The sequence below is a fragment of the Hemibagrus wyckioides genome, linkage group LG06, assembly GCF_019097595.1.
Source record: "Hemibagrus wyckioides isolate EC202008001 linkage group LG06, SWU_Hwy_1.0, whole genome shotgun sequence".
NCBI classification, from domain to species: Eukaryota; Metazoa; Chordata; class Actinopteri; order Siluriformes; family Bagridae; genus Hemibagrus; species Hemibagrus wyckioides.
Window position 1 is genome coordinate 9073949 of NC_080715.1, and position 18124 is coordinate 9092072.

The following is an 18124-nucleotide window of genomic DNA, read 5'->3' on the forward strand; positions in this document are numbered from 1 at the left end:
AGTCTCTTGGTTACAGTCTGGTGTTCACAGTCTCTTGGTTACAGTCTGGTGTTCACAGTCTGGTGTTTACAGTCTGTAGTGTTCACAGTCTCTTGGTTACAGTCTGGTGTTTACAGTCTGGTGTTCACAGTCTCTTGGTTACAGTCTGGTGTTTACAGTCTGTAGTGTTCACAGTCTCTTGGTTACAGTCTGGTGTTCACAGTCTCTTGGTTACAGTCTGGTGTTCACAGTCTGGTGTTTACAGTCTGTAGTGTTCACAGTCTCTTGGTTACAGTCTGGTGTTTACAGTCTGGTGTTCACAGTCTCTTGGTTACAGTCTGGTGTTTACAGTCTGTAGTGTTCACAGTCTCTTGGTTACAGTCTGGTGTTTACAGTCTGGTGTTCACAGTCTCTTGGTTACAGTCTGGTGTTTACAGTCTGTAGTGTTCACAGTCTCTTGGTTACAGTCTGGTGTTCACAGTCTCTTGGTTACAGTCTGGTGTTTACAGTCTGTAGTGTTCACAGTCTCTTGGTTACAGTCTGGTGTTTACAGTCTGGTGTTCACAGTCTGGTGTTTACAGTCTGTAGTGTTCACAGTCTCTTGGTTACAGTCTGGTGTTTACAGTCTGGTGTTCACAGTCTCTTGGTTACAGTCTGGTGTTTACAGTCTCTTGGTTACAGTCTGGTGTTTACAGTCTGTAGTGTTCACAGTCTGGTGTTTACAGTCTGTAGTGTTCACAGTCTCTTGGTTACAGTCTGGTGTTCACAGTCTGGTGTTTACAGTCTGTAGTGTTCACAGTCTGGTGTTTACAGTCTGTAGTGTTCACAGTCTGGTGTTTACAGTCTCTTGGTTACAGTCTGGTGTTTACAGTCTGTAGTGTTCACAGTCTGGTGTTTACAGTCTCTTGGTTACAGTCTGGTGTTTACAGTCTGTAGTGTTCACAGTCTGGTGTTTACAGTCTGTAGTGTTCACAGTCTGGTGTTTACAGTCTCTTGGTTACAGTCTGGTGTTTACAGTCTGTAGTGTTCACAGTCTGGTGTTTACAGTCTGTAGTGTTCACAGTCTGGTGTTTACAGTCTGTAGTGTTCACAGTCTCTTGGTTACAGTCTGGTGTTTACAGTCTCTTGGTTACAGTCTGGTGTTTACAGTCTGTAGTGTTCACAGTCTCTTGGTTACAGTCTGGTGTTTACAGTCTGGTGTTTACAGTCTGTAGTGTTCACAGTCTCTTGGTTACAGTCTGGTGTTTACAGTCTGGTGTTTACAGTCTGTAGTGTTCACAGTCTCTTGGTTACAGTCTGGTGTTTACAGTCTGGTGTTTACAGTCTGTAGTGTTCACAGTCTCTTGGTTACAGTCTGGTGTTTACAGTCTGTAGTGTTCACAGTCTCTTGGTTACAGTCTGGTGTTTACAGTCTGTAGTGTTCACAGTCTGTAGTGTTCACAGTCTCTTGGTTACAGTCTGGTGTTTACAGTCTGGTGTTTACAGTCTGTAGTGTTCACAGTCTCTTGGTTACAGTCTGGTGTTTACAGTCTGTAGTGTTCACAGTCTCTTGGTTACAGTCTGGTGTTTACAGTCTGTAGTGTTCACAGTCTCTTGGTTACAGTCTGGTGTTTACAGTCTGGTGTTTACAGTCTCTTGGTTACAGTCTGGTGTTTACAGTCTGTAGTGTTCACAGTCTGGTGTTTACAGTCTCTTGGTTACAGTCTGGTGTTTACAGTCTGGTGTTTACAGTCTCTTGGTTACAGTCTGGTGTTTACAGTCTGTAGTGTTCACAGTCTCTTGGTTACAGTCTGGTGTTTACAGTCTGTAGTGTTCACAGTCTATTGGTTACAGTCTGGTGTTTACAGTCTGGTGTTTACAGTCTCTTGGTTACAGTCTCTTGGTTACAGTCTGGTGTTTACAGTCTGGTGTTTACAGTCTCTTGGTTACAGTCTCTTGGTTACAGTCTGGTGTTTACAGTCTGGTGTTTACAGTCTCTTGGTTACAGTCTGGTGTTTACAGTCTGTAGTGTTCACAGTCTGTTGGTTACAGTCTGGTGTTTACAGTCTGGTGTTTACAGTCTGGTGTTTACAGTCTCTTGGTTACGGTCTGGTGTTTACAGTCTCTTGGTTACAGTCTGGTGTTTACAGTCTGGTGTTTACAGTCTCTTGGTTACAGTCTGGTGTTTACAGTCTGGTGTTTACAGTCTCTTGGTTACAGTCTGGTGTTTACAGTCTGTAGTGTTCACAGTCTATTGGTTACAGTCTGGTGTTTACAGTCTGTAGTGTTCACTGTCTAGTGTTTACAGTATGTGGTGTTTACAACCTGAAGTGTTTACATTCTGAAGTGATTTTTTTGTCTAAGGTATTTACTGTATGTTGGTTTTGCAGTCTATAGTGTTTTTGTCTGTAATAATTAGTAGTCTCCACAATCCATAAAGTTCAGTCTCTAGTATTATTTGTCTGTTATAACTGTTAATGCTTCACACTCTGGAGTATTTGTTGTCTCCACTGATACGCTCCTGTCTGTATGTTGCTCTGTTACAGACGGGCCATGAAGGGCACACCTAATTTCCGCTGTGCGTTCCAGAACAAGTGTGTCATCACCAAGAGTAACCGACGTCAGTGTCAGTCCTGTCGTCTACAGAAGTGCCTCTCAATTGGCATGTTGAAGGAGTGTAAGTGTATTGCCTTGCCTACTGCTGAATTGATTTCTCATTATTCCTTTTCCTTCACACACACACACACACACACAGATACACACACACACACACACAATACTCAATGTGAAGCTGTAATAGCCTTTTTTATAACCACAGGGCTCTGTCTCTGTTTTACCTCAGCACAGTTTTGAAATGGCAACTCTAACTTTTAGAAAGACTAAATTGTTACAGTTACTGGAGATGGTCATGAGCCTGTGTGTGTGTGTGTGTCAGTGATCATGTCAGATGAGGCTGTAGAGAAACGGAGGATGCTCATTCGGAGGAAAAGGATGGCCGAGGAACCTACTGTGCTCACGCAGGAACAAGAAACCATCATTGAGGAGCTGCTCCTGGCTCATAAAAAAACATTCGACATGACCTTCTCAGACTTCAGCCAGTTCCGGGTCAGCATTTTGCTCTCCTTGTCTTGATCCTGCATACTCTTCCTCAATTTTTACTTACAGCCAGGGACAGATTGCAGTATTAAAAAAATCACAAACCCTCTTATTATTGCAGCAAGGGTTATTTGAAATTAAAAGATAATTTAAAAATGGAAAAATCAGGCAATAATAACAATAATAATAATAATAATAATAATAATAATAATAATAATAATAATAATAATACATGGTACATAAAGATAATATAAAAATGGAAAAATCAGGTAATAATAATAATAATAATAATAATAATAATAATAATAATAATAATACATTGTACATAAAGATAATATAAAAATGGAAAAATCATGTAGTAATAATAATAAATTGTACATAAAGGCAGAGGACTCAAACAAGAACTACTACAAGAATGTAAACTAAACTGGATATATATAGCTTTGAGAGGGATTTGAAAATGTATAGCAAGCTTACATAGAGACTGCATAATAAGGCAGGAGAGTATGGGTTTAAAGTGGGTGGAAAAACAAGCCTGAAATGATGGGTTTTTAAAATGTAGCAGCTTGCAGATGGAGAGGCTCTATACGGAGTTCGCCCCCGTGATTCTCTTTTATTAAAATAGCTGCATCAATTTGATTTGTTATCAGTATTTATGGCATTGAAATCCAAAACATGTTAATGCTAAAATCTTGTAAAGGTGAATTGTTGTTAAAGGGAATGAAACAGCTCTCTGATGTGGACGTGTTTTTATTTATTTATTTGTTTATTTTTTGTGTGGTAATTGTACACATTCCTATATTGTAGTCTGTTATACACTGAACAGTATCTAGTAAATGTAAGTGTTTACTGGAAGCTGGAGACCGCTTCAGCCTGGTCTTTGATAATGGATGTTGATTTTGACAGAAAAATGGCTGTGACTTTTATCCCCTACAGGGACCCATCAAAAAGCTTATTTAGAATGTAGAGAAAATGATCACTTCAGAATGGTCTGCAGCTATTAAGTGGTGGGGAGCGCAAAAGGTTGCTTTTTGCCTTGTGACGCATGTTTTGGGTTGGTCACAATACCACTGAGAAGAGTACTGATGACTGAATACTGAATATGTTTTTCTGTGGAAGTATTTTTCTTTTGCCAGTGCATTTTCTATTCATGGACACAAACTGTGACATATTTCAAATGAAAATGTAAATTGGATTATGGATCGCATTTTCGTTTATGTGAAGTAGAACATTTTGCCAATGGAATGCCAAGACCAATCGATGGAAGGATGCCGATTTTTAAGTCCATTTGCAAATGCATTTCCATGTCTTAAGAGTGATAGTCTCAGCCTCAGACGCCACACCCATGAAGTGCTCGCTGAACGTCTGATACTTACGGCACACAAAAGTGTGAACACTTTTCAAAGTCGTCATCTGATTGGATTCTACAGGACTTCTAGAAAATGTGCGCGTCGTGTTTTTTGACGGTCCGCCTAGAAACAAAGCCATCATGACGACGCTCTTCTCCGGAACCCGTCGAGTTGACAAGTGAGATACTGAGTGATTATGAGGATCAGCTAAACGCTGGACTTTCCGAATGATGTGAAGTTTACATTATAGACTTGATCTGTTGTTGCTCACCAGTCTGATTTTGCGGGAACATCGACTCCGTAAACATGACACTAATTGATTGCTTTACAGGTCACCCTCTTGGGTGATCCCTGGCCAGTAAAAGCTGCTATAGACCAGACCTTCTGCTGTCAGTCTGAAGCTCTGCCTACACAAGACTGTTATGAAACTGATAAAAAAAAATAGCAATCCCTTTGCATTTGCATTTCTGATGCCTTGCACAGAAACCTGTCAATCAGTGCTAGGGGTGTGTTCGTATTTGCATTTTTTATTTGCTTATCCACAAACAGAAAACAACTGCAAATACAATTTAAAAAAAAAAAAAAAAAAAGTCCAATAAATGCTACCATAATGTGATCAGTAATCTATTAATTGTTGAAAATACGAATACATTATTTAAAGTGAACAGGTCCTAAACAACGAATACAAATATGACCAGGAGGAGTTTGTTAATACTCACTACTGTTTGTGCAAAAAGCACAAGTGTTCTTGTCATTAGTGACAGATCAAGTTCATTAACACCGATTGCTCCTGTTTGACCGGCATACTACCTGTACTGCGCTTAAAAGTATAAACATATTTCTAAAGTATTTCTATACAGACAAAAGACACACAAAGCTCACGCACAGTACAGTTTCCATGTTTCCATGGCTGTCAAAAAATAAAAAATTCATGCTGTTCAAAGTTATTAACTTATCCGTATGGTCTTTGCCGTTCTTCAGTTCTCATTGCCTTCTATTTAAAAGAGAATCTCGGAAATTCATACAGTCATTATCATGTAGTGCCGCTTTAATGGACCCCATTTAGCGTCGCAGAAGTGCAGCCCAGCTTTATGATAGACATTAATAGTGTGTTTTTCTGATCTTTCTGGAATCTTCGTGAGATGTGAGAGAAAGGATGGATCTGTTTTATTTATTTTTTTTAAAAACAGCTCATTAAGACACTCAAACGAAGTCTCTGCGCTCCTAATGAGCAGCTCTTTCTGCTCGTTTTTTTCCCGCAGAGACACATTGTTAATCACGCACAGGTATTCGCTCATTCGTGAAATTAGACGAAGAATCTGCTCTCTATTTGCAAGTAGTGACCACACTCTCAGACCCAGGTCTAAAAATAAAAAAACAAAAAATAGAACATGAAGAACAGAGGAAATCTGAAACAGGCAGTCAAACTCTCCAAAAGTATTGGAACGAGAAGGCCAATAGGTGCTATACACCACAGACATTCGTGTTTAAATTTACATTGTGGATATGAGATGGGGATTTAGGATTCCAGGTTTTATTTCCTGGTATTTACATCTTAAGATTTTTCTCTAAAAAAAAAATAAATAAAAACATTGAACCTGTTGTTTCAGACCATTACATTTTTTAGCTCTGCTAAAGTATAGGAACAGATACAGTCTTGAAGGAAATAACACTTGTATAATATTAGGTTGGATTAAAATATTGCCCTTTTCAAAATCTAGTGTGAATACAAATACTTCAATTGCTGTGACTTGTTTCAGATTGTAATTTATTGGACATAGAAATTTGTAGAACAACTTTCTGTAGCTGGAGTTTAAATCAAACCTCTGAGCTCATAAAAAAAACCCTGGATTTGGCTCACAGGATATAAAATGATGTTATTTATCCGTACATGACATTTTCCCCATGCTGAGGTGTTGCGTTTGGTCCACAGCCGCTTGACCGTGATGTTTACTACACCAAGGAGCCTTCATCCAGCCACCAGTTTTCTCCTAGGGCTGAGAGTCAGGAGGAGGTAGACGACCCTGTAGAGAATGGCATCAGGTTCGGTTCCACTGCCAGGACACCTCAAAGCGAGGAAAAAGAAAATGCCAGAAAAGTCAAGTTCACCAGCCTCCCTCACATCACAGATCTCAGCACCTACATGATCCAGAACATCATCAGCTACGCCAAGCTCATCAGTGCCTTCAGGTACATGATTACATGCCACTCTCAAAAAATATTTTCAGTATTAAGTCGTGATCTCGGCTCGGAGGGTTGTGTTCTGTAACACCACAAAGCAGGCTGTGGAGTCTGAGAGTCCAGGAGAGTATGGCTTATTTATTTATTTAATTTGAAATACAACTATTTTGCCAAGATTGACTGTGTATTAGATTTATACATATATTAAGCTATTTGGAGTGATGGACTACTGATCAGAAGGTTGTGAGTTCAAATCCCAGGTCCACCAAGCTACCACTGCTGGGCCCCTGAGCAAGGCCCTTAACCCTCAATTGCTCAGTTGTATAAAAAAAAAGAAAAAAGAAGTCGCTCTGGATAAGGACGTCTGCCAAATGCCACAAATGTAAATAACTTAAGACAGATGTTAAATGTCCAATAGGAAAGTTGCAACAATAATATATTTTCTAAGATCCCATAGAAAAACCTTAAATAACCAAAACAGATCTCCCTAGTTTCTATAATTCAGAATCTTCCAGCTGGAACAGCCGTAAAAATGACAAAAGGCGTAAAATCTCGTGTATCTCCAGGTTGTCCATGTGGAGCAGCAAGTGATGAAACTCCACCCAGAAGCAGAGCCTCTATCAATAATCATCCAATATATTTTTAACAGTTTGTAAGCAACAAGGCTGCAACAGGCCAATCTGTACTTTATGGGGCGGAGCTTCACACAAAAAACACACTGAAAGCCAACAGAGTCCTGACTTATTTTATATCAGACTTGCGGTGATAAGTATTTTGTTTATACTGACTGAAAATGTCCCATAAATGTTCATTCCAGTGTGCTGGTAAAAAGACTTAAATGTTGGTAATACAGTAATAACAACAACATTCTAACAAATGCTATGGGCTTGAACAGACATGATGTGTTTGAATGCTTTGTTGTCTATCCAGTGAGTTGTATTGTCCTTCTGAAAAAGGAAGTGTGTTTTGTGTGCAGAGCTCTGCCAATCGAGGATCAGATCTCACTGCTGAAAGGTTGTACGTTCGAGATCGTCCAAATGCGCTTCAACATGCTGTTTAACGAAATGACGGGGATCTGGGAATGCGGCTCGCTGAAGTACTGCGTGAACGATGCGCAGCGTGGTGAGTCTCAGCATTCCGCTAGACACAAGGCTTTGCTTTGAGGATCTCTTATTGCTTATTAAAGAACAAGAACCTTGGATATTTCTTTGTACCAACAGCTTGAAAGACCTCTGGAGCAGCAAAACGAACTCTCATTTTGATTCATTCAAATCAGTTCAATCAAATAAAATCGGTTTATTACGTTAATGTCTTCTGAAATTAACTTTTAAAAATGGAGGCTCAGTTTGCGTTTGTGCCGTTAGCTGCCCCCTAGGAAATATTAGCTTCTGTTGCACCAGTTTTCTAGCACCAAAAGTTTTATGCATTTGAAAAATGGCCATGTTTGGTATGCTAGTTTCAACTAGATGATCATGTTTTTTGTGTGGAAGCCCAGACCTCTGTAAGCAAAACTAGACAATCCATAGTTTGCGATCCTCAGTGGATGTTTGTATTTCATCAGCTGAGGGACTGAGATTCTGGCATAATGTAAGTTTTCTTCCCTCGTACAGCTCAGTAAGCACTCCTGATGCACCACTGATCCAAGGTTTTCTGAGATGTGGTGATGCTGGAAAAACACTGTTAATGCACTGCTAATGCACCAGAAAACTTGTAGTGCACAAAAAGTGTTTCAAGCTCCTGCTCATCACTGAGCTTTACAAAGCTGAGAGTCTGGTACAATGATTCAGGTAATGGAAATTTTGTAGGAAAAATATGTTTGGCTCGTTTTAAGCATGAAAAGTAGCATGAGAGGATAGAAAACTGCAGTGAGCACGATGTTAAATTTGGTTTTCCATGATAAGTAAAAGAGGACTGTTATGGTCATATACTAAACCTCACAAGTTTTTGACTTAATTTAGAACAGAAGGTTATGTAATGTGTTGACCAAATGATAGTAGACGTCTCTTTTGGTGGAATTGGTTTAAGATGTGGGAGGATGGTGGACATCTCTTCTGGGATTACTGGTTGTCCAGTAGAAAAAGAGAAAGCTTTTCTTCAGAACCAGCTGGCATCATGTTAAAAATTGCATTAAGAAGGAACAGAGAAGTGTGTTCTTAAACCAAATGTTATCATCACTAAATTAATTTTATTTATGACACTAAAAACACAAATTTCAAATCCTTAAAACTCAGAATTTGATTTTCTTTTAGCTGAAATTTTTCTCTTAAATCATCCCCATTGAAGGTGCAGATACTCATCATCAAATTTCTTTGGAATTCACTGCGAATATGGGTGGCTACCAGATCACATTAGCGCCAAGGCACTGGAATTGGACTTTTCTGAAGGGGTCACACGGTGACGTGCCGATTTTCTATCGGTCTAACGTCTTCACATGATGCAAATTCACAGGACAGAGTTCACAGAGCTTGAGCGAACTGTGAAATCTCTTCACACTGAACTTTGTGTTCCATTCAAACGCATGCAAATGCTGGAGACTGGAGTCAATGGAATGAAAACTGTAGCTTGACTGTGCCTTTACCCCATCAGTGAGACTTCAATGAGATATATTACATATTACTACCCTACAACGTCATCATGCTATTAACATCCATCAGATTTTAGCTCTTTGGTTTAATCTCATCATGTAGCCCTGACTCCTAGTTGTTTTGCGGTTTGCAACCGATCATTATTATCTCCTCAGGACACGGCTCACAGATTCTGTACACTTTCACTAACAAGATTTGTAAAGAAAGGACACGATAACAAGCTTGGGCTTGGTGGAGGAAAGCAGTGAGGGGTATTGCACAGTAATAATGAAGAACAGGAAGGCAAAGATCCCGTCACTCAGACATGCCACCGGCAGCCAGACCTCTCGCTGAGAGACGCCGAATCTCACCTGCAGAACAACCAAGCTGTTAATAAAGGTCATGTATGCGTAGGAGTACATGTCATTCCACTGTAATACATGGCCTTTTCTCCATGCCAGGTCATGCTCAGAAGAGAAAGCTAGCTGATTTGAAGCCTGAGCAGAGATTTTCTGTATCATCTTGGAGACAATTGTGCTGTAAAGCCAATCTGTGATGTGTTTACTGTAGAAAGGACAAGCGTCATACCTCATCATATCCACCAGGGATGCGCTGATGTCATTTCTTGTCCTATTTATAATACAATAGTAATAATGTAGTTGATGCTGCCTCAGTGTCATAGACTGCAAGGTCCTGTTGCTAAGTCCCAGGCTTGACTTTTTGGAGTTTCGTAGAGGATCTCAAATCCTATCAAGACAAATGGATTCGGATGAAGTATTGAAGATTTTGGGGTTTTTTTTTCCCATACACTTTTTCCAAGTGCTTCCATATACTTTATAGCCAAAGGATGATGAACAGCTGCCAATCACAGCCATCGTATCAAGCACAGCACTCATTCTGAAGCACTATTTTAATCCAGAATCTGTTTTGTTTAGATCAGTTCAGCACATATCAGAACAGAAAATCTCACCTTTCACCCTTTCTCCTCATTCCTCTGCAGTATACAAGACTGTGTCCTTGCCTTGCAGCCCTTTAAGCATTATTCAGCTGACCAACACAGGCCAAATGACAAATTACATCTAGTTAAATAATCATATTTTACTGGCTAATGCTTATTAAACATTTTCCCACACACGAGACAGATAAATCATCCTTAGACTGCTTCTCCGATAAATCGTGCTTCATTAAAAAATACAAGTGGGTGTAGAGATCATGTCACTGCAATAAGGGAGTCATGTTCTAATTAGTTCTCAGAGTTTAGCTAATAGAAATCCTTCTTCTTATAAACAAAAAAAAGGATCTTGGTGGAGGATACTCAGAACTGTCGTTAAATATGTCATCTGTAATACATTACAGCTACACAGAATGTTCATTTTATTACATAAAATTACCCTGTAGTTCATGTTATACATGTAGAAGATTGTTTAATGAAAAGCACCACCACTGGTTACGTGTCTGGGATATGAAGTAGTAGCTCAGTGGTTGGAACTCTGAAATCATCACCAGACTCTGGCTTTCTTCCCTGTTGATGCTCTGCCATGTCTTTACTGCAACTGTCTTCACTTCCTGCATGTTCTTGAGTCATTTTGCCTTCAGCAAGTGAAATGTAGCTGGATTCACGTCAGGTGATTGACTTTGCAGAATTCTCCACATCGCAAGTACAAGTTGTGGGTTGTTTTGGAGCGGGTTTGGCTGAATGTGAGCAGATGATATACCTCTACACACACCTGAATTCATCCTGCTGCTGGTGTCAGCAGTCACATCATCGATAAATATAAGGGAACCAGATCCGTTAGAAGGTATACACGGTGGACGCTATAAGATCTGCTGGTGTGATTCAGATCATGAGCATCTCCTTTGTCTCACCTTTTTACCAATGATGTTCCAGAACTGCATCATTGACACACCTACCTACCTGCATCATTGACACACCTACCTCTTGAAGGGTGTTCTTGATCTGGCAGCACCAAAATGTTTCACTGGTGCTGCCAGATCATCACCAGGGAATGAATTCACCATTCATCACACTAGAGTAAGCGGCCTTCTGGGCATTTGTGGTGTTACTGAGCTCATCAGTGTGTTTTTCTCTTTTTAAGAATGACTTAACTAGTTCATTTGGCCAATCCCAATGTTTTTGCTATGTCTTTGATGGGTTTGTTATGATTTTTGAGGTCAGTGATGTCTTGCTTCACTGACAGTTAACGCAGCAACAGACACCACCTGCAGGCGTTACACCTGAAGTCTACTCAATCATTTTATCTGTTCAATTTTAAGTATAATAACATGGGGTAGTAGTAGCCCAAGTGGTTAAGGCTCTGGATGTGGTAGCTTAGTGGTTAAGTGGTTAAGGACTAATGATCAGAAGGTTGTGAGTTTGAATCCCAGGGCCACCATGCTGCCACTACTGGGCCCCTGAGCAAGGCTCTTAACCCTCAGTTGCTCTCTTGTATAAAATGTAAGCTGCCCTGAATAAGGGCATCTGCCTAAATGTAATGTAAATGTCTAGGTTGTTGATTGAAAGGTTGGGGTTCAAGAACTTCCAAGCTGCCACTGTTGGGCCCCTGAGCATCAACCCTCTGAGAGAATTTCCCTGTGCAGTCATGTGATAAGTCTTTTTCTTCTTCTTAATGAGAGAATAACACCAGGCACCTGACACAGAACAGCAGTGAAGCTAATTGTCTAAGTACTTTTCTGCAAAAAAGTGGGGAGCCATGTACAAAAGTGCTGTAATTCCCATACAGACACATGACTCTCTCAGGTCTATCTGCTTGCAGCGGTTTGACTCTCTTCTCTCTGCTCCATCTCAAACAGCTGGTTTTCAGCGCCACCTGTTGGACCCTCTCATGAAGTTCCATTACACCCTGCGCAAGCTGCACTTAAACGAGGAAGAGTATGTCCTGATGCAGGCCATTTCACTCTTCTCACCAGGTACACTACTCACATTTACACACACTATGCTAACTCAAATCATATCAACTTAGCCCTAATCTTTAACCATATAGAGCTGAGTTTAAAAGCTGACATGAGGGCTTTCTGGGTCCAAAACAATATTGAATGAGGGGGATTAATATAAGTGTTTTACACTTTAAGAAGTGTGCTTAGCCATTTTTTCAGACAAAGTTAGAATAGTTGTGCCGGAAAGTATATGAATATCACAGTATTTCTGAGTATTTTGCAGAATATCGGAGTTTTTTTGTGTGTTCAGACCGGCCGGGTGTGACGCAGCACAGAGAGGTTGATGAGCTTCAGGAGAGATTTGCTCTCACGCTAAAGACATACATCAGCGCGAAGAGGAGCGGCCCGGAGAAACAGTAAGAGATCACGGCTTCCTAGCCTAATGAATGTGCTTCAACTTCAAGGGCAGAAGAGTCAAAATTTTTGAAATCTAAATAAAATATGTTGTAAAACGGCCAAACCCTGAAATAGAATGGTTTTTCTCTTGAAGTCCACATGACAAAAACATCCAGAAATTCTGTGCCCTCTCTCTTGACATCTGTCATCTTCCAAACTGTTAAAACCAACCATTTAGACTTTACCCAACCATAACCATCCTCTTGACCTTTAACTCTTTCTCCCTCAGATTGCTGTTCCCAAAAATCATGGCTTGCTTGACCGAAATGAGGACTATGAACGAGGAACACACTAAACAAGTGCTGCAGATCCAGGACATCCAGCCAGAAATATCGCCACTCCTTCTGGAGATTGTGAGCAGACAATGCTGAACCTTGTACCAGAGGTCAGACCTCAGAACAGACAGCAGCAAGAGCATCTGAACCCTCATCCTCGAGTTGCATCGTTTCTGTTTCCGTGGATGTCTTTAGTAGAGGTCGAAGATTCAGTACGGGTGTTCCTGCAGCTTTACCTCGAGTCGTTTTAAACGTTACTCACAAAGGTACACTGTAGAGTGAGGAACGTGAATTGTGACGTCACAAGCAAGTGTTTCTTTTTAATCTAAGATTATAAAGCGACTTGGAAGGGTCTGTACAGGCTAATAATATTGTGACCCACGTGAAAAATGACCACTAGGCTCTAAATTACAGGGAAATGTTTGGCAAACCTACAAGCATCATTTGTATCAAATGATAAGCAAATATTCTCGTAACAGTTCAGAAAAGTAGCACGGGATGGATGTTGACGGACGTTGATCTTGGTAGTTAAGCAGTCTCGTGATAAAGGCTCGAGATAAAGGCTGTGTGGGAATGGAATGTGGAACAAACGACAGATCTACAAGCAAGTCCTGTCCTCTGCCTCGTGAAGGCGGGGCTAACGGTAGGGGCGGAGCTTGTTTGTGTGGAGAATGGCTGGTTCGGTTAAATGTCGGTTTTTTAATCAGATGAAGACGTTTTTTTTTCCACCACATGCTAAAAGCACACAGTAAACTGGAGTGGCTTTCAGAGGGAAAGCTGTTGATGCATCATGATGTTAGTTCTCATCGCAATATATGTGTGTGTGTGTGTGTGTGTGTGTGTTATTAGCCTTGTGAAATTACTATGTGCGGTTACAAGCAGATGGAATGACACAAATTGTAATTTTGCACTTAATCTGAGCCAGAACACAAATAGAAATTCCACTAGAGCCATGTACGATTGAGGAGAATCACATCTCATGACTTGTATAAATGATATGTTACAGACTATTCCTAACCCCACTACAATATATTGTTGGTAATGTCCGCTATATACTGTGCATGAAACGAGAGATTTTGGGTCCAAAAGTCAAAGGGTAGAGCTGGACCTGATCTAACTCATTCTGTGAAACTCTAACCCCTACACACACACACACACACACACACACACACACACACACACTCACAGACTTTCCATTTTCATGATGTCATTCAGCAGACCTTTTATCCAAAGCGACTTGGAAATGATGAAATACAAGCAAAGTGATCCATCGAGCACAGGACAATGCAAGTGCTAGAGAAGTGCCCAGAGTAGAGGTGGGGCTTTTTTTTGGAGTGGGGACAGTTTGTTCCAGATCATTCCACCACTGAGGGACGTTCAGTTCAGAAGGTTCTGGAAAGAGACCTCGTGTCTCACTGAGCAGAAGCTACCGGCATCTGTGATTAAGTGATCGCAGGTTGTAGGAGGGAATGTAAAACCACATATCTCACACCTCACACACACCTCACACACACCTCACACACACCCACACAGCCAGAAATGCCTGACAAACTGCATAGCTGCATCTACATGATAGTCTGTAATTGGATAGCTACAAAATGACCTCTGCAGGAGTTACCTGATGACACTGACTACATGTAGCTAGTCACTGAATGGTGTTATGTTAAATATATCCCAGAGATGCTGCTTCGAATGCACAAGATTACACAATATAAGCTCCCCGGACATTACCCACACCCACTAACAGCAGTGTTATTGTACAGTGTCAGTAGGTTGTAGATGATGTAGCTTAGTTTAAAAGAAGATACGTGGTTTGTTGGCTTAACTCCGAGGTTTACTTTTCCTCAGAGTTTGTGGGGATTTCAATAAGCAGCTGAAGTCTGTGAGTTTTGTCATTTTCTTAAAGTGCAGAAAATCACAGACGATCATCTTACACACTCACTGTAACACAATCACACCAGCTGAATCATGTTACTACTCTAAATACAGATATAACCTGATGTGGGCGTGGCTTACATGGTACAGTATGTGAAAATTCTTGCTTTGACAGCTCCTCAACTTCAGCTACATCACTCGAGGTCATAATTACTCTTGTGCAAGACAGGATTGTTCTTCGTCTTTTTTTTTTTTTTTTTTAGTACCACACACTTTGTAACTGCTTGGAATGTTTTCTAACGAATTTAGTTGCCAAATTTATAAACAAATTCGTATCTGAACATCATATCTAACTCCCATAAGACCTAAGAAAATCTCAGGAACAAAATATATGAAATCACCAGCTGGAACATTATCAGAAAACATCCAAAAAAGGAGGCTAATATTTAAACGCTTGGATTAGGTTGATGGAATAATCCCATACTGAGTTTATTGTTCAGTATGCTGTCTGCAGATAGTTTGGGGATCCTGTGCTATGGGGGAATCGTCACTCACTCGGTTGTCTAAAACTGACAGGAACACAATCATCAAGACTCTGTAGCATTACCTGAGTGGAGGTATAACTGAAGGCGTGTCTCAATCACCCCCCCCCCTTTGTTCAGTAGGTCAATCAGCAATGATTCAGCAAGTTGGTCATTTTCTTTGGGACTTTCTTTCCTTGCTCTTTCTCCTTTCTCTCTCTCTCAATCACAAAACCCATCCAATGCACTGGAAAGTTCGCTCCGTACAAATATCCCACAATGCACCACAGGGAGTGTTGATGCTCACTATCATTTGGTATTGATGTCTTATTTTCTGAAGCCTCTCAGCTCTGAATCATCCTTTACACATTGTTGTTGTAGGTTTCAAATCTCTACTTACCTTAGAGATGTTTTTCATTTGATGTTCTATATACACTGATCAGGCATAACATTATGACCACTGCCAGGTGAGGTGAATAAGACTGATGATCTCCTCATCATGGCACCTGTTAGTGGGTGGGATATATTAGGCAGCAAGTCAACATTTTGTCCTCAAAGTCGATGTGTTAGAAGCAGGAAAAATGGACAAGTGTAAGGATTTGAGCGAGTTTGACAAAGGGCCAAATTGTGATGGCTAGACGACTGGATCAGAGCATCTCCAAAACTGCAGCTCTTGTGGAGGTGTTCCCGGTCTGTAGTGGTCAGTATCTGTCAAAAGTATCCTTGTAAGTCCTTTATGTAGTAGTAGTCATGCCACCTGAAATTGAGTCATCTATGTCCCACTGTTGGGAGCGAGCCCTTTCCAGTGCCCTATCTAGTGTACACACTGATTGAGACACATCCCAAGCATTAAAGAAAGCAAGTACACGTGACTACTGTGAAGTTTAGAGTTTGGCCAGTTTCCTGTTAGAAATCAAATCAATGCAAAGACATGACAAGGCAGGGTTCATGTCAGAGGTCCGGGGTTTCCTTTATTTCCACCATTAAATAAGATCTAATGGTTGAGATGATGAATCAGGAATAAAGTTCACTCACATAAATAAAAGGGGGGGGGGTGTATATAAAGCTTGCAAGTTATTTGGGTGCAACTTTTTGTCAAAATAAAGATAATGGTTTTATTTTTTTAAGAAGAAAATGAAGCATTGAAGAGGCTTTCCTGTTATTTTGCCTTTTGCGTACAAAGTCTCATGCCGATTACCTTAAAGCTGTAACCATGACGCCAGCTGCGCATTGAAAAATATTCTGATTGTGTGTTTTGTAAAAAGAGAGACTATGCTTCGAGGTTACGTTACGTGGGATGTCGTATGTCGTCATGTTTCATTACAGTAAGAGGAGAAGATTTTACACTGCAGACTGAAAGTCTCATCTCGTCAGAGTTTTAATGTATCATGTACCTCAGTGATGGACACTACTACAGAGTGTAAAGCCAGAACAAAACTCAGATCTGTCCTCAGATGACCTACACTTAGAAATGATGGCATTTTTATTTCGCAAAGCTGATTTTTCACCCAGACGTGTGCCAATCAGGGAGAAAAATGGCACATTTGGCCACAAAAAAAACAAACAAAAAAAAAAAAACAATACTTGGGTGTAAAACATGCTCACCAGCACGAGATTGATGGGGTTTTTGCACAGTAATTTAGTTTAAAAAATAAAGTTACAGCGCCATCTCGTGGCCTAAGTGTGAAGCTCGGCTCTAAATGCAGTCCCAGGTTTTATTCAGAAGGCTTAAGAAAAACACCACAGATTTCTATACTTCTATTTTAATAACGTGATGAATGTGAATGTGAATGTGTGATGCCAGGAAAAAAAAGAAAAGAAAAACAAAACAGCCAAATGTTTCTGCTGAAATGCTTTAAATGTAAATGTAGACTTTTATCAAAGCAAACAAAACTGTTTACACGCAAAACAATGAACAATCAATGAACAGTGTCTCCACTCAGGTCTGTTTTCTCTCGTGAATATTTGTATAGCTGCTCTCTTACTCAGGAAAATAAATGGGATGTTTTCAAAGTTATTGTGTTGGTTGATGTCTGTGACTTTTAATAATAAAGCTACATCGATCCGGTTAAAAATCTACACAGTATATAAAAGCCTTCTTCAAACCGGGTTTGTTAGTTTCGCATGAGAAGGTGATGCGATACAGTCCGCATATTGGATTTTGGCACAGGTTTTATGCTGGATGCCCTTCCCGACTCAACCCTCCCATTTTAAGCTGGTTTAAGAGGGTATTAATCCCAAAGGGGTCTCTTTTGCCAGAGACTGCTTCCAGAGCACACAAGAGAAATAAATATAACTGAAATATGCTATGATGTTACATGATACTTTATCCAGGCTTGGGATGGGACCGGCGCTCAAAGTTCTCAGATAGCAAATTGGATCTGGGCCGAGTCTGGCTGAGTTTCGGCTTTAAGTTTGGCCCAGATACGACATGGAATTATGGCCCAAAGCTGGCCCAAATGCGGTTTGCCAAAAGTCAACCAGACCAATACCAGAAACAGACCAAAAGTCAGCCACAACTCCACAATGTCACCAGAAATCAGCCATAACTGACCCACAACAGTGCCAGAATCCACACCTGTCAGCCATACAAGAGCTAAAATGCCACCACCTTTACCCCAGAACTCGAATATAACTGAAATACGCTACCCTTCTTAGCGACTCCCTTTTTTTAATTCATCTGATTCTGGATATTTCGATCCACAAAGACCTAGGGAACGTCTTATAATGTGTGAAGAGATACTGTATGTTGCACTTTCCTACTTTTCATTCTCTACCCCATGTTGTGATCATCTAAATTCTTGATGTAATCACGGCTCTAGATTCAAATCCAAGCACCATCAGCATCTCACTAACATTTCCTCTCTAAATGCTCTCAAGATCCTGTATACAATGTTATACAGTACAAAGTAATTCCCAGAGTCCACTACAGAAGGTTTCAATTCAGTGAGGTG

General features: G+C 40.4%; 1 protein-coding gene across 6 annotated transcripts in view; it reads left to right on the top strand.

Annotated features, from left to right (window-relative positions):
* nr1i2 (nuclear receptor subfamily 1, group I, member 2) overlaps positions 1-16751 on the top strand; it is a 45693-nt gene extending 28942 nt beyond the window's left edge. For all 6 annotated transcript variants that reach the window (XM_058391807.1, XM_058391806.1, XM_058391805.1 and 3 more), the window contains 7 exons: positions 2505-2635; positions 2894-3063; positions 6337-6593; positions 7561-7706; positions 11960-12076; positions 12354-12459; positions 12729-16751. In XM_058391807.1, the coding sequence (XP_058247790.1) occupies positions 2505-2635; positions 2894-3063; positions 6337-6593; positions 7561-7706; positions 11960-12076; positions 12354-12459; positions 12729-12870 (1069 nt within the window). In that variant the 3' untranslated portion in view covers positions 12871-16751. The remainder of the gene's footprint in view (positions 1-2504; positions 2636-2893; positions 3064-6336; positions 6594-7560; positions 7707-11959; positions 12077-12353; positions 12460-12728) is intronic.
* Positions 16752-18124: the final 1373 nt, after the last annotated feature.